Source organism: Plecotus auritus (assembly GCF_963455305.1).
Source record: "Plecotus auritus genome assembly, chromosome: 7".
Classification (NCBI taxonomy): domain Eukaryota; kingdom Metazoa; phylum Chordata; class Mammalia; order Chiroptera; family Vespertilionidae; genus Plecotus; species Plecotus auritus.
In genome coordinates, this window is record NC_137774.1 from 1,205,271 (window position 1) to 1,219,840 (window position 14,570).

The 14,570-nt window shown below is 59.6% G+C and overlaps 1 protein-coding gene across 2 annotated transcripts in view; it reads right to left on the bottom strand.

Moving 5' to 3' along the window:
- Positions 1-11,847, bottom strand: part of RPTOR (regulatory associated protein of MTOR complex 1) — a 97,931-nt gene extending 86,084 nt beyond the window's left edge. For both annotated transcript variants that reach the window (XM_080677686.1, XM_080677685.1), the window contains exon 1: positions 10,907-11,847. In XM_080677686.1, the coding sequence (XP_080533812.1) occupies positions 10,907-11,068 (162 nt within the window). In that variant the 5' untranslated portion in view covers positions 11,069-11,847. The remainder of the gene's footprint in view (positions 1-10,906) is intronic.
- Between the last annotated feature and the right edge of the window lie 2,723 nt (positions 11,848-14,570).

Sequence of the window (14,570 nt, forward strand, 5' to 3'; positions counted from 1 at the left end):
CCGACCACTGACCTAGACTCTCGATTCCAATAATTACAGCTGTTGTTGTTCCTTGTGATGAAGCCCCTATCCCAGTGGTTTGCCGACCACTGCCCCCAATCAACTCCGTCTCTAAAACGATCCTGATAAAAACTACGCACACGTGTAGAAGGGGACAGGCCGCCTCCCTCCCCCACGACAGCCATCACCCCTGCCGAGCCCCCCGCGCCAGCCGTCACCCCTGCCGAGCCCCCCGCGCCAGCCGTCACCCCTGCCGAGCCCCCCGCGCCAGCCGTCACCCCTGCCGAGCCCCCCAGAAATCTGGAGTCACGGGGCGGACGTGGCTGTTGCACCAACAGCCGATGGAGACGGAGGCCAGAGCGCACGGCCCCCAGGAGGCGAGGCGAGGGCCTCCGGTGCTGCGGGCGTGACAGGCGGGAGCTCGGGGCCGGGGACGAAGCCCAGGTCCTGTCAGAGGAGCACACGGAACCCGCATCAGCAGGGCCTCCGGAGAGGGAGCCGCGAAGTCCCAGTCACGCGAGAGGGCCCCACGGAGGGCGAGCTCCCAGGGGACAGGCGAGGCAGCGGGAAACACGTGTGAACCTAGAGCACCGACTGGGGGGCCAGGGCCAGCGGGCGCGGTGATGCTGACCCAGAAATAACGTGCACGGCGAGCCCGGGCTGGGGTTGCTCAGTGGGCGGCGCACTGGCTGCGGGCCGAAGGGTCCCCGGTTCGATCCCGGTCCAGGGCACAGGCCCGGGTTGCAGGCTCGATCCCCAGTCGGGCACATGCAGGAGGCAGCCGATCCATGATTCCCTCTCATCATTGATGTTTCTCTCTCTCTCTCTCTTCCTCTCTGAAATCAATAAAAATATATTTTAAAAATAAATAAGTAAATAAAACGCGGGCGACACTGACACGCGGGAACACCGGCTGCGGGGCTGGCCCAGTCTAAGCCGCCCAGGAAAGGGCCCAGGCCCCGCTGAACCTGGCCCTGCTTCCTCGTCTCCCTGCTGTTTCCAGGAAATGAGAGCGGAACAGTGTGTCCCGCTGGAAACAGGGAAGGAAGACATTAACTGACAAGCATTTCCGACCCACAGAAGGGCACAGAAAGGAAAAGCAGAGGCACAGGAGACACACGTAAGATGGCAGATGTAAGCCCAAGTAATGTCAGCACGCTGAGTGCTCCGGTGAAGAGACAAAGGCTGTCGGACGAGCGTTTCTCACTCCGTCTACAAGCTGTTCGCAGGAAACGGGTGAAAAGCAGAAGGACGGGAAAAGCTTCGTACAGGGATAGAACACTGCACAGCACACGGGCCACGCAGGAGAGGACGGCGCGATGCTGACGGACAGCAGACGCCAGAGCAAAACGCCGCGAGGGGCCAGACAGTGGCCTCGTCACAGTGCAGACTCCATTAGCCGGGGGATCACGGTGTCACACGTGCACCACACCATCGCACAGCCTCGAAACGTAGACACGGCATGAGGGCAGAGCTGCGAGGAGCATCAGACCCGCACAGTCGTGTGAGAGTTATCAAAAGGCGTCCACCTGCATAATTCTATTAACCAATGTCACCCCGGTAAATTCAGCCCTGCCACTGGCTCAGCTGGCTGCGGCATCGTCCCGTACACCAAAAGGTCACCGGTTTGGTTCCGGGTCGGGACACCTACCTAGGCTGCAGGTTCACTTCCCAGTCAGTGTGTGTCCGGGAGGCAATGCACCAATATTTCTCTCTCACATCGATGTCTCCCGCTCTCTCTCTTCCCCTCGCTCTAAAACACCAATAAAAAACATGTCCTTGGGCGAGGATTGAAAACAAAAAGAACATCAAGTAAGACGGGAGCGAAACTTCTTTTCTGAGTATCTAAGGCAGGCGTCCTCAAACTGCGGCCCGCCGAGGACATGGATCCGGCCCACTGGGTGCCGCTGCCTGTCCTGCTTAGCAGCCGACGCGTCCCGGGCCCGCAGTGCGCATAGGAATTTGTTCATAGTTTTTTTTTTAAACGATAGTCCGGCCCTCCAGTGGTCTGAGGGACAGTGCACTGGCCCCCCGTTTAAAAAGTGTGAGGACCCCTGGTCTAAGTGAACAGAGCAATGAGACACTTCCTCACTCTGGCGCTCTAACGGTCATTTACCCCAAGAGGGTTCTGTGTGACCCTGAACCCCGAAGGCGGCACCACGCCCGGCACTGAGACCGCGGGACGAGGCGCCAGGTGAGATCTAACGCCGCCAGGAAGGGCTGATGCTCAGCTCCTCTGACATGCTCAGCAAGTATTCAGCGTCGACCTCTGACCCACCTGGCTTTGCAGAGCCCCCGTGAGACGCACATGTTCCCGTGGGGGCGAGAGGCCCTGACCCTGGACTCGCGTGACTGCCGGGAGGCGCGCAGCCAGGTCTTCAGGCTCCCGTCTGTGTGCTGATCACAACGCCGCCATCTCACCTTTTAATGCCACATTCCAGCGGAAAGTGACGCTCCGGGGCGCAACCTCAGCGCCTCTCACCTGCTTCGCACGGTGCCTGGCCTCGCACCGTAAACATCCCCGGTCCCCGTCTCCCCGAGTGGCTCTTCCACGTCACCGTAGGGGGACCCCCACTCGCCTAATGACCCAAGTCGCCTCCCACCGAGACAACCGGAAAGCTAAGCCAACCATTACACGGCAGGCGCTGCCGGAGCGTGGTCCCGAGAGCGGCAGCCTGTGGGGGAGCCCCGGGCCCGCCGAGCCTTCTGTGCAGAGAGGGGCCCCCACGCAGAGCAAGACAGGGTCACGAGCTAAGGAGGCGAGACCAGGGCAGGGAGCCGCAGCTGGCAGTGAGAGGTGGCGCACCGGAGCGGGGAGGAGAGGAGAGCTGCAGGGGGAGCTCGGAACTTGGGGGCCCCGCGTCCTGGGGGTGCTGGGCGCAGAGCGCTGAGTGAGCTCCAGGAGGCCGGGGATCACAACCACAGGTGAGGCTGGGAAGCACCCACGTCCCAACAAGTCAGGGTGAAGGGGCCTCACCCGACACCCCGAAGGCTGCACTTCAGGCTTCTGGGGGCGGGGCCGCCAAGCCTCCTCTGCAAAGGGCCCGGAGCAGTGTTGGGGTTTCTGGGCCACACCCTCTCCGCTGTGTTCTATGCTGCAGTCACGTAGCATTCCATGTAGCATGACAGCAACATAGAACATACATGCAGTGAGCCCCAGCTGGTTTGGCTCAGTGGATAGAGCGTCGGCCTGTGGACTGAAGGGCCCCAGGTTCGATTCTGGTCAAGGGCACAGGCCCGGGTTGTGGGCTCCATCCCCAGTGTGGGGTGTGCAGGGGGCAGCCGATCAATGACTCTCTCTCATCACTGATGTCCCCCCCCCGCCCCGCTTCCCTCTCTGACATCAGTGAAGACACGTTACGAAGGAAATGCGTGCGCTGCGGCTGACGTGGCTCCACAGGAGCGCACAGGGCGGGGCCCGGCCGCTCGCGCGGCTGGGAAACCAGCCTTCGGAGAACGAAGCTGATCGGCTGGGCAGCGCCTTCCTGCCGGACACCCTCCTGCTGGAATGACCACCGGACGTCACATCCTGCGTCCAGCGTCCAGCGTCCAGCCCACGACCAGCAGGTAAGTGAAAGCAGGAGAGTGTGATCCGCGAGCAGAGAGGATCAGCCAACAGAAGCCGGCAGCGGTGACGGAACCGGCAGCGATGACGGAAATAACAGGGAAGAGCTCTAAGATGTTCCAGCCCAGGCCCGTGCGCCCAGGGTTAGAGCGCTGCCCTGCGCACTGAAGGGTCTCGGGTTCGATTCTCGGTCAAGAGCACGTACCTGGGCTGCAGGTTCGATCCCCAGCCCAGTCGGGGTGCGTGTGGGAAGAACCAGTCAATGTGTCTCTCTCTTACTGATATTTTTCTCTCTCTCTCTTGCTCCTCCCCCTACTTCTGCTCTAAGGATCAACGGAAAAAATATCCTTGGATGAAGATTTTAAAAAAAATGAAAGACATTATGAATTTATTCAAGTATTGAAAAGAAAACATGAACAAAAAGAGAGAAATATAAACTATAAAAAGACCATTTCTAGCCCTGGCTGGTTTGGCTCAGTGGATAGAGTGTCGACCTGCGGACTGAAGGGTCCCAGGTTCGATTCCGGTCAAGGGCACATGCCTGGGTTGTGGGCTCAATCCCCAGTGTGGGCGTGCAGAAGGCAGCCAATCAATGATTCTCTCTCATTATTGATGTTTCTATCTCTCTCTCCCTCTCCCTTCCTCTCTGAAATCAATAAAAATATTAAATACATTTTTTAAAAAAGACCGTTTCTGGAGAATAGAAACATAGTATCTGAAGTGAAAAATACAACGGAGCCCTAACCGGTTTGGCTCAGTGGATAGAGCGTCGGCCTGCGGACTGAAGGGTCCCGAGTTCGAGTCCAGTCAAGGGCATGTACCTGGGTTGCGGGCACATCCCCGGTGGGAGGTGTGCAGGAGGCAGCTGATCGATGTTTCTCTCTCATCGATGTTTCTAGCTCTCTGTCCCTCTCCCTTCCTCTTTGTAAAAAATCAATAAAATATATTTTAAAAAAATAAAAATAAATAAAAATACAACGGATGGGCTTAGCAACCTACTCTACACCGCAGGCAGGAGAACGAACGAGGAAACCCGAAGACGCTGCTGCAGAGCCTGGGGACGGGAACCAACAGGCAGGAGGGACCTCGGGGACAGCACCGAGCATCTAGCAGGGGTCCTCAGACTTTTTAAACGGGGGGCCAGTTCCCTGTCCCTCAGACCGCTGGAGGGCCGGACTATAGTTTAAAAAATAAACTATGAACAAATTCCTATGCGCACTGCGGGCCGGGACGCGTCGGCTGCTAAGCAGGACAGGCAGCGGCCCCCGGCGGGCCGGATCCATGTCCTCGGTGGCCGAAGGTGGCTGCGGGCCGCAGTTTGAGGACGCCTGGGCTAGAGGAACCGTAACTGCAATTCTGCAAGGCGGAGGGGGGCGGAGGGGGGCGGGAGGGGGGCAGGAGGGGGGGCGGGAAGAAAACACGGCAGCACGTTTCACAGACTTTGGGGAAAACCCATCCTACAGGTACAAGAGCTTCAGCAGGCCGCTCCGAACCCTGGGAGGAACCCCGGGAGCCGGCGGGGAGCGGCCGCCACGGACGCCGACTCACACTTTTAAGAGAGCCCCCGGCCTCTCGGCGCAGGACCCACTGCTCAGCAAGCGCGGGGCGGGGCGGCCGTCAGGGCAGCAGCAGCCGGCACAGGAGATGCGCGCCTGGACGGGGCTCGCGGCGGAGGGGACAAAACGGGGAGGCCCGACCGACGGTCATGCTTTGGAGACACACCTGCCGGGTTCCCTGAACTTACAGGGCGACGAGGAAGGGCCTGGGGCCAGTGCCGGACTCGCAGTCTGAACGAGTGCGTGGTGGCGGGGCGCTGCGAGGGGGACCAAGGCGGAGCGGGTTGACAGGCTCCTGAGATGGAGTTCCAGGCGCAGGTCAGACTGGACATTAGGGACTGGATGGCGGTGGCAGGTCGATGGCATTTAAAGCCAGAAGCGAGCCCTGACCGGTGTGGCTCAGTGGATAGAGCGTCGGCCTGCGGACTGAAGGGTCCCGGGTTCGATTCCGGTCAAGGGCATGTACCTTGGTTGCGGGCACGTCCCCAGTAGGGAGTGTGCAGGAGGCAGCTGATCGATGTTTCTCTCTCATCAATGTTTCTAACTCTCTCTCCCTCTCCCTTCCTCTCTGTAAGAAATCAATAAAAGATATTAAAAAAAAATAATAAAGCCATAAGCGAGAAAGGGGTCCAGGATCCGGTCATGGGGCGCTCCCACACTTAAGGGGTCACACGGCAAAGGAGACTGAGGAGGAGCAGTCAGAGAGCTCAGAGCGAGCCCTGGGGTTGGAAAGACAGAGCAGGTGGAACGGTACGAGGTCAGACAGGGTAAGGGCTCCCGGCGACCTTCCGGGTTAACAAGGACAGAGGGCCACGTGGGGGCGGCCTAGGCCGGCAAAGGAGGGAGCGGAGCGAGGTAAGGTTACAGTGCTACCATGCGTTAGTTTCATGTATCTACTCGCTTCCACCACGGACTCAAAGCCAGGCTTACAGGAACCCTGCCCGCCCGCCCGCCCATCCAGAGGCGGGGTTGGGAAATGGCTTCATCGCAGCCACGCAGACACGGGACAGAGGTCACCTGAGACCAGCCAGCCCCCATGCCCGCTTTCCGGCGGGAAAATGAACGCCGGTCACGGTGAAGTGTCACAGTAAACCGCCACGGGGGTCCAGACGCTCTGTTTCGGCCATCGGCCTAGAAGGGTTCGTTGTGAGCTGTGACCCCTGGAAGTCTTGTGACGTGAACGTTACAGGCCCCAAAGGCTATTGATGCGTGTGTCCTCACACAGGATTAACCACACAACCCAGCACTCTGACCCTAACAGCACTGACCTGGCAGCGCCTCCGTCATGAGAACGCAGCTGTGGTGCCTTGGGAAACCAGGACCGACTCAAACAGACCGCGGCGGCGGCGGCGGAGAGGGGCGCACGCATGGGGGGGGGGGCGCTCTGTAAGAGTGCGCGATGCTGAGTGGCCAGTCAACGTCAGTAAAGATGTCAACGTCAGGGACCCTTCGCCCCGCCAGTGAACAGGACACCAGGAAGCAGCCGCTAAACACACACAAAGTGAAAGTGCACGGCGTTGCGCACTGACCACGGGGTGAAGCAAGGACGGTCCGCACGCAGCGCAGACGATGGACCGTCGGAAGGGTGTGGAGGCCAGCGACGTGCAGCCCTTTTCAGCTCGCGGCGCCTGAACTGATGACTGAGGTTCCGCGCCACACCACAGACAGACATGGTGCCGGTCCGATAAAAAACTAGGTGAGTCCCGATTCATTTACAGTGGGCAGCTCGTGTGGTGCTGGCTGTTGCCAACGTTTTTAGTTTGACAACCGCAGGGAAACGAGCTCAGTGCACCCCCGCCAGCTTTGCTCGGTGGTCATCGAGTGTCGGTCCACGGACGAAGGGTCATGGGTTCAATTCTGGTCAAGGGCACATCCTTGGTTGCAGGCTCGACTGCTGGCCATGGCTGGGGCGCATGCGGGAGGCAACCAATTGATGTGTCTCTCTCACATCGATGTTTCTCTCTCTCTGTCTCTCTGCCTCCCTTCCACTCTCTCTAAAAACCAATGGGAAAAATATCCTCTGGTGAGGATGAACAAAAAGAAGGAAGGAGGGAGGGAGGAAAGGAAGGAAGAAAGGAAGGAGGGAGGGAGGGAGAAGGGAGGGAGGGAGGGAGGGAGGGAGGGAGTGAAGGAAGAAAGGAAGGAGGGAGGGAGGGAAGGAAGGAGGGAGGGAGGGAGGGAAGGAGGGAAGTAGGGAGGGAGGGAAGGAGGGAAGGAAGGAGGGAGGGAAGGAGGGAGGGAGGGAAGGAGGGAAGGAGGGAGGGAGGGAAAGAGGGAAGGAAGGAGGGAAGGAAGGAGGGAGGGAGGGAGGGAAGAAGGGAGGGAAGGAAGGAGGGAGGGAAGGAGGGAGGGAAGGAAGGAGGGAAGGAAGGAAGAAAGGAAGGAGGGATGGAGGGAAGGAGGGAAGGAGGGAGGGAGGGAAGGAGGGAAGGAAGGAGGGAAGGAAGGAGGGAGGGAAGGAAGGAGGGAAGGAAGGAGGGAGGGAAGGAGGGAAGAAGGGAGGGAAGGAGGGAGGGAAGGAAGGAGGGAGGGAAGGAGGGAGGGAAGGAGGGAAGAAGGGAGGGAGGGAAGGAGGGAGGGAAGGAGGGAGGGAAGGAGGGAGGGAGGGAGGGAGGGAAGGAAGGAAGGAGGGAAGGAAGGAAGGAGGGAGGGAAGGAAGGAGGGAAGGAAGGAGAGAAGGAGGGAGGGAAGGAGGGAAGGAGGGAAGGAGGGAGGGAGGGAAGGAGGGAAGGAGGGAGGGAGGGAAGGAGGGAGGGAAGGAGGGAGGGAGGGAGGGAGGGAAGGAAGGAAGGAGGGAGGGAGGGAGGAAGGAGGGAGGGAAGGAAGGAAGGGAGGGAGGGAGGGAGGTTGGTTAGTGCCCCTGACTACCAGTAAATAGTCAGGTTCTGCATGTTTTAAGAATCCTTGCGGCACCCCTAACCCTAACCCGCCGGCGGCACCCCTAACCCGCTGGCGGCGGTGCGTGCACAGGACCACTAGCCGCACACGGCTGCGCGGTGAGGACGCTGCCCCAGACGCTGCTGGCGGCCCCTCGAGCGCAGGGCGGTGAGAGCGGCTGCAGGGAAAGCCGCCCGCTGTCCAGAAACAGCCCACAAACGGCTGCTTCGTGCTTTGTAGCAGCCGAGTTAGTGCCAACACTTTAGAAATGGAAGATTTCACAGCAAAAAAGAAAAAGGGCTTTCTGGTTTCTCAAAGAAAAAGAAAAGAGAGAGAGAGCGGGGAGGGGACCTGCCGGGCCCAGCTGCCCCTTAGCTGCTCTGCGTGCCCCTGCGGCAGCCGCTCCTCCCTCCAGAGCCAGCCCCGGGGTGCCGAGTCCCCTCAGGCTGTGACCAGAGGGATGACACCACCAGGACTGCTAAGGTGACAAGTTTTCGCAAACTTAACTAAAACCGCTCGCTGCTTTTCTTCGTTAGCGATTTGCCGACGTCAGAGACAGCCAAGTGCTCCGCTCCCCGAAGCCAGACTCAGCTTTCCTTCTCCTGTCACCCCACCCAGCCCCTCTCCTAGGTCACGTGATGGCTCCCGAATGAGCGCTTCAATGACAAGGTCAGGAAACACACCCATTAAGCACCTCTGCACAGTGTGGGCATGTGTTCAGGGCAGCAGAGGAAACCACATTTCCATAGAGAAAAAAACGCCCAAGAAGAAAGAAAAGAAGAAAATGATTAGACAGTAACTTTACAGTAAAGGTCTGCTCGTGTATGCCGAGCAGCCGCAACCGCTCCGAGCGATGTGATCCACACTGCACACCGGCTTTATCAGGCCCTGCCCCTGAGCACCTCCTCTGCTTCTTAAACCACTTTTGGATGAAACAAATGTTCCCAACTTTTAAAAAAAAATATATTTTGTTGATTTTTTAGAGAGGAAGGGAGAGGGATAGAGAGAAACATCGACGAGAGAGAAACATCGATCAGCTGCCTCCTGCACACCCCCTACTGGGGACGTGCCCGCAACCAAGGTACATGCCCTTGACTGGAATCGAACCTGGGACCCTTCAGGCCACAGGCCGACACTCTATCCACTGAGCCACACCGCTCAGGGCTGTTCCTAACTTTTTAACCCACTGTACGCCATACTAGTAAGTGTCTGTAGACGCATGCGGCATGCCTTCCCCACACGCCACGTGCGTCTAAAAAAAAAAAAAAATGTTTTAGCCGAAACCGGTTTGGCTCAGTGGATAGAGCGTCGGCCTGCGGACTGAAGGGTCCCGGGTTCGATTCCGGTCAAGGGCATGTACCTTGGTTGCGGGCACATCCCCAGTGGGAGGTGTGCAGGAGGCAGCTGATCGATGTTTCTCTCTCATCGATGTTTCTAGCTCTCTATCCCTCTCCCTTCCTCTCTGTAAAATATCAATAAAATATATTTAAAAAAAAAAATGTTTTCTCTCAGTGGCAGCGCTGACCAACTTTAAAATCATTTTCCGTGAGAATTTGCAGCTGAAAATATTCAAGAACACCCAAACTGTAATATATTTATTTTTATAATATTCATTGCAAATTGATTTTTTAAATTAAATTCAAAATATCGTGGCATGTGGGGATGGTTCCCGTTTTGGACACGTGGCATTGAACTGGTTAAAAGTAAGCCAAATCTGCCGAAACCGGTTTGGCTCAGTGGACAGAGCATCGGCCTGGGGACTGAAGGGTCCCGGGTTCGATTCTGGTCAAGGGCATGTACCTTGGTTGTGGGCACATCCCCAGTAGGGGGTGTGCAGGAGGCAGCTGATGGATGTTTCTCTCTCATCGATGTTTCTAGCTCTCTATCCCTCTCCCTTCCTCTCTGTAAAAAATCAATAAAATATATTTAAAAGTAAGCCAAATCAACAACTGAAGCATCGCGGTTGACCAGAATCACCGTAACAGTAACCTGACATATGTTTGACATTGTACACCCAAAACAACATATAAGCATATTCATAAGCCCGGAGCAATCACACCAATTATAACAACAGCTACCCCTCTTCAACCACCGAAACGTTCCTATGAATAAAGACGGTCTTGAAGGAGAAAAATCACAAGACACAAGTGCTAAGTGTGCGCCGTGACAGAGTCCCACCCCTTTGCTCCGGGGTCCAGGGAGCGGATGGTGGTTGATTAAGGCCAGCGTCAACCAAGGGGGCTGTGTTCTTTCCTGCCAGCGGCTTGGGAGTTGCTGTCCTCACCCCAACATCCTGGGGACCCTCCTAAAAACCTGGACCCGAGTTCCAACCCGTCATACCCTAACTCCGCTCCTGGAGAAAGTCTGCCTCCGGGTTCTAGCGACGGAACACCCCATAAAAGGAGGAAAGTCAGGGGTCCGGACCCACTGTTTAGATTAGAAGGCTGTGCTGAAGTTCATGGTAACTTTGAAATAACTTTGTATCCGTTTTGTTACCGGCTGAACACCTGCCCGCAACTTTGTTTCCTAGCGCTCGAGCTTAGACGCCCCGCTTCACTTCCCCGGAGGCCCAGGAGCGTGAGCGCAGCAGAGCTCAGCCGCGGGTGCGAGCAGTCACAGCCCAAGGGGTCCTTCCTCTCGGTGCTCAGCCCCAAGCACATCAAAGCGTGTGCAAATGCCTGCAGCGCCGTCGCTTGGAAACTGCTTAACTTTTATCGTTTCCATCAGAACTTGGTTTGAGTGAACACTCAGGACTAAAACCAAACAGCCTTCCCATGGCCAGCCGGGGGCTGGAGTCTGCATGTGGCTGGGAAAAAGGAACAAAAAAGCATCGCGGCTTCGCAAGGACCCGCGCTTTTGGGGGGGAAACGACACCAAGATCCAAGGGGCGCTCGGGGAGCCCACTCACCCGGTCCTTCATCCTCCAGCTCTGGGCCAAGGACTTGGAGCCCTCGATTTTCTCACAGTGCCTCTTCTTCATGAAGGCCAAGGGCAGGTTCCAGTCGCTCAGGTCGGCCTCGTCCTCCTCCCCGAGCCCCAGCAGAGGCGACTGCAGCAGCTCGGCCTCCATCAGGGCGGGCGGGGGCGGGGGGGTCCGGGGCAGCAGGCGCTCGAGCACCTCCAGCCTTACAAGCGTCGTGTGCACCACGGCCGGTGAGGCCGCAGAGAATCGGCGGGGTAGAGGAGGCAATGGGTGGGGTGCGCGGGGACCCTCACTCGGGCCCCGAGTCTGCGGAGGCCCTTCTGTCTAACTCGGGGCGGGACGTCGGGGCGGGGAGCGCCGGTGGGGGACGGGGCAGCCCGGCGGGCGCCGCACGGACGCACAACGCCCCCGGGTCCCTGGCCGCGGGCCGCTCCCGAGGCCGCCAGCCGAGCTGTCACGGGCGGGCGACACCCGAGGCCTCACGATGACCCTGCTCGCGGCCTCCGAGCGCAGGCCGGCCGGCCGCCCGCTCCGGCCGCCGGTTCCCGACTGGGCGGAGGTGTCCCGCCGGAGGGAAGGGGCCCAGGGCGCTGGGGCTCCGCCAGCCGCGCTCAGCCCTGCGGGTCCCGCACTCGCCGCAGCTGCTGCAGCCGCAGCCAGGACCGGCCCATCGTGCTCGCCCGTAGCCGGCTGCTCACGCCGGGCCCGCGCGACCTGGCCGGTCCTGACCTCCGCGCCCGCGCCCTTCTCTTGCCCGAGAGCGAGCCCCGAGAATCGGGCCGGGCGGAGTCGCGCACAAAACGGGTATCGTGGGCTTATTGGGTTTGCGGAGTTTTGTCCTCGGCTTTGAAGCTACAGTGAAACTCCTCTCATCAGCACGTCAAGGAGGACGCCATATTGCCGAGACCCAGCATGCATCGCGCTCTACGGTGTGGCCGACAGGCCAAACGACCTCAGAGCATTCCGGCCGCGCTTCCGAGGATGCAGCGAGAGCGGTCCCCGCCCCCACCCCGTCACCATGGTTACCATGATTCTGCTTTCCAGGGTTTATCGCCGCTGTTCTTAGCTGATGAGATCAAAGTCAAGCCTACAAATGAAACTATGTTAATTGATTTTGAAAAAAAAATCTTTTTGTGATTACACATGGACCTTCATGCTTCTGAGATTAAAGGAATCGACCCCTTGTTTTCTTCCAGATTTTGAAAACGCAGCGAAAGCTTCAGAAAGAACCGTGGAGAAGCTGCCAAGAGAAGACAGGGGTCTTTTATTTATTTAGTTATTTTCTGCGCCTGTCGTATCTCTCCCAGCATCAATCAGATTTTCCTTTTGTTGGCGGAAACACCGTTTCAACAGCTTCGATTTTTTGTTTAAACCCATCTTCCTTGCTGGGCGCTTTATTCTGATGCAGCTTCGTGTGTGTGGGCAACGACACGCTGCAGGCGGCTGTGCGGGAGGCAGGGCCCGGGCTGCTTCATTTCTCTGCTTGGACTCGGGGGCGCGGCTCATGGTCAACGTGCACGGGACCTGGGTCAGGAGGGGACAGAGCCCAGCCAGCGGGCGCCTCCCTGGGCACTTGGTGTCCCTGAGACGCACGGGACCTTTGACAAAGCGGCAGGACGCCCAGACGCCGGTCTCCCTCGGTGCTGTTGGGTTTGGTGTCCAGCTCACCTGGACCTGCGTCTCGGCCGTCTGGCTTTCCATCTCTGTGGCCGTAGCGTGCTCCGCTGTAAAGCTGGGGTCGATTGACACCAGGTGAAGGGTAGATTGACCCTCCAGGGAGCCGGGTAGAGTGGGCGCCCCGGGCAACGCCGGCGCCGACTGGCCAGAGCCGGTGTGTCATCAACCTGGAGCCTCAGGCGGGCGCTGAGCAGACCCGGCTTCTCGGCTGGGGCCAGGCCTGGCCACTGCGGGCCGCCTCGAGCTCCCAGCATCCCTTCAGCATCCAGGGAAGGCGCAAGCCCCCCCCCCGTCGCTGCCGCCTGCACGCAGAGCGCGTGTGATGAAGGTTCTTGGGTTAAACCACTGTCATTCCGGGCACTCAGTCGGTTCCACAGCTCTGAGCCTGGTCCTCCCAGCAGCACCCAGGACAGAGCCCCCGGGCCACCGGGCCACCCTTGGAGGCGAGACCCGTCCTCCCGCTCTGGGCGTCAGCAGCGCTGGCTTCGGCGGGGAGGTGGGGGATGGGCCCTGGGCAGACCCTATCCTCACCTCGGGCAACGCACAACCCCCGCTGCTGCGCATCACCTGCTGCGCCACAGGGAAGGCCAGGCCGGGCAGGAGGCAGCGCCGCAGGAAAGTGGCAGCGCCAGACCCGTCCGGTCCCCATGAGCTCTGTGACCTGGGAGAGCCCACTTCACCTGGTGAGGCCCCCCCCGAGCCTGCAGAGTGCCCCCCCGCCTCACACTCACCCCCCCGTGCCTGCAGAGTGTCCCCCCGCCTGACACTCGGCCCCCCCCCCCCCCCGTGCCTAAAGAGTGTACCCTCCGCCTGACACTCGGCACCGAGCCTGCAGAGTGTACCCCCAGCCTGACACTTGGCCCGGAGCCTGCAGAGTGTACCCCTGCCTGACACTTGGCCCGGAGCCTGCAGAGTGTACCCCCAGCCTGACACTTGGCCCGGAGCCTGCAGAGTGTACCCCTGCCTGACACTTGGCCCGGAGCCTGCAGAGTGTACCCCCAGCCTGACACTAGGCCTCCGTGCCTGCAGAGCGCCCCCCACCTGACACTCGGCCCCCCCCCCCACCTGCAGAGCACCTCACTTCTGACAGTCTCAGTGGAGACAGTAAAGGAGACCACCCTGGCCGCTGTCAGAACCACCGGGGAAGCTGTTTTAAAATAAAGGTGCCCAGACCCCCCTGGACATCCGGGGCGCAGGAGGCAGGAGACCCTGATGTAGCGTAGCTCCAGCCAGACGTGGGGATGTGGGGCAATATTCCCCTCCTAACCCGCTGGGAGGATTCGCACCGAGTACGGGAGAACTCGGACAATTAGCTGACTTCCCTCCAACAGATCAGAGCAGGACTCCGCCCCCTCCCCAACCGCAGAACAACCCCCCCCCCCCCCCCCGCGTCCTCCTGCCGTGACCTCGGACCCGGCTCCCTCACCCGGCGGCCTGGCACCTGGGCCTGCAGCTCTCATCCCCCAGCAGGGCCTCCAGGGAAGATGGCCTCATGTCGAGGACAAGCTTGGTGAACCTCAAAAAAACGCAAGCAACCTGGTCTGATGCGAGTGATGGCAGTGGGGGCGGGGCGGCCCTGGGCGAGGGAGGGGCTTTAGGCTCGGCCCTGACCTCACGCAGCAGAACAACCCCCCACCTGCCTGGACGGGGCGGGGCCCTGGGTCTAGCAGGGAGGGCAGCCCCAGGACCCCTGGGGCTCCTTGGCGAGATCCGTGGGTGGGCCAAAGCAGGGTCCAGCTGTGAGCACGCAAGGCACAGAGGTTAGCCCTGGCCGGTGTTGCTCAGTGGACAGAGCGTCGGCCCGAGGATGGAAGGGTCCCGGGGTGGATTCCGGTCAAGGGCATGTACCTCCACGGCAGGCTCGATCCCGGTCCTGGTCAGGGCGTGTGCAGGAGGCAACCAATGGATGTGTCTCTCTCACATCGATGTTTCTCTCTCTGTGTCTCCCCTCCATCCGCTCTCTCTAAAAACC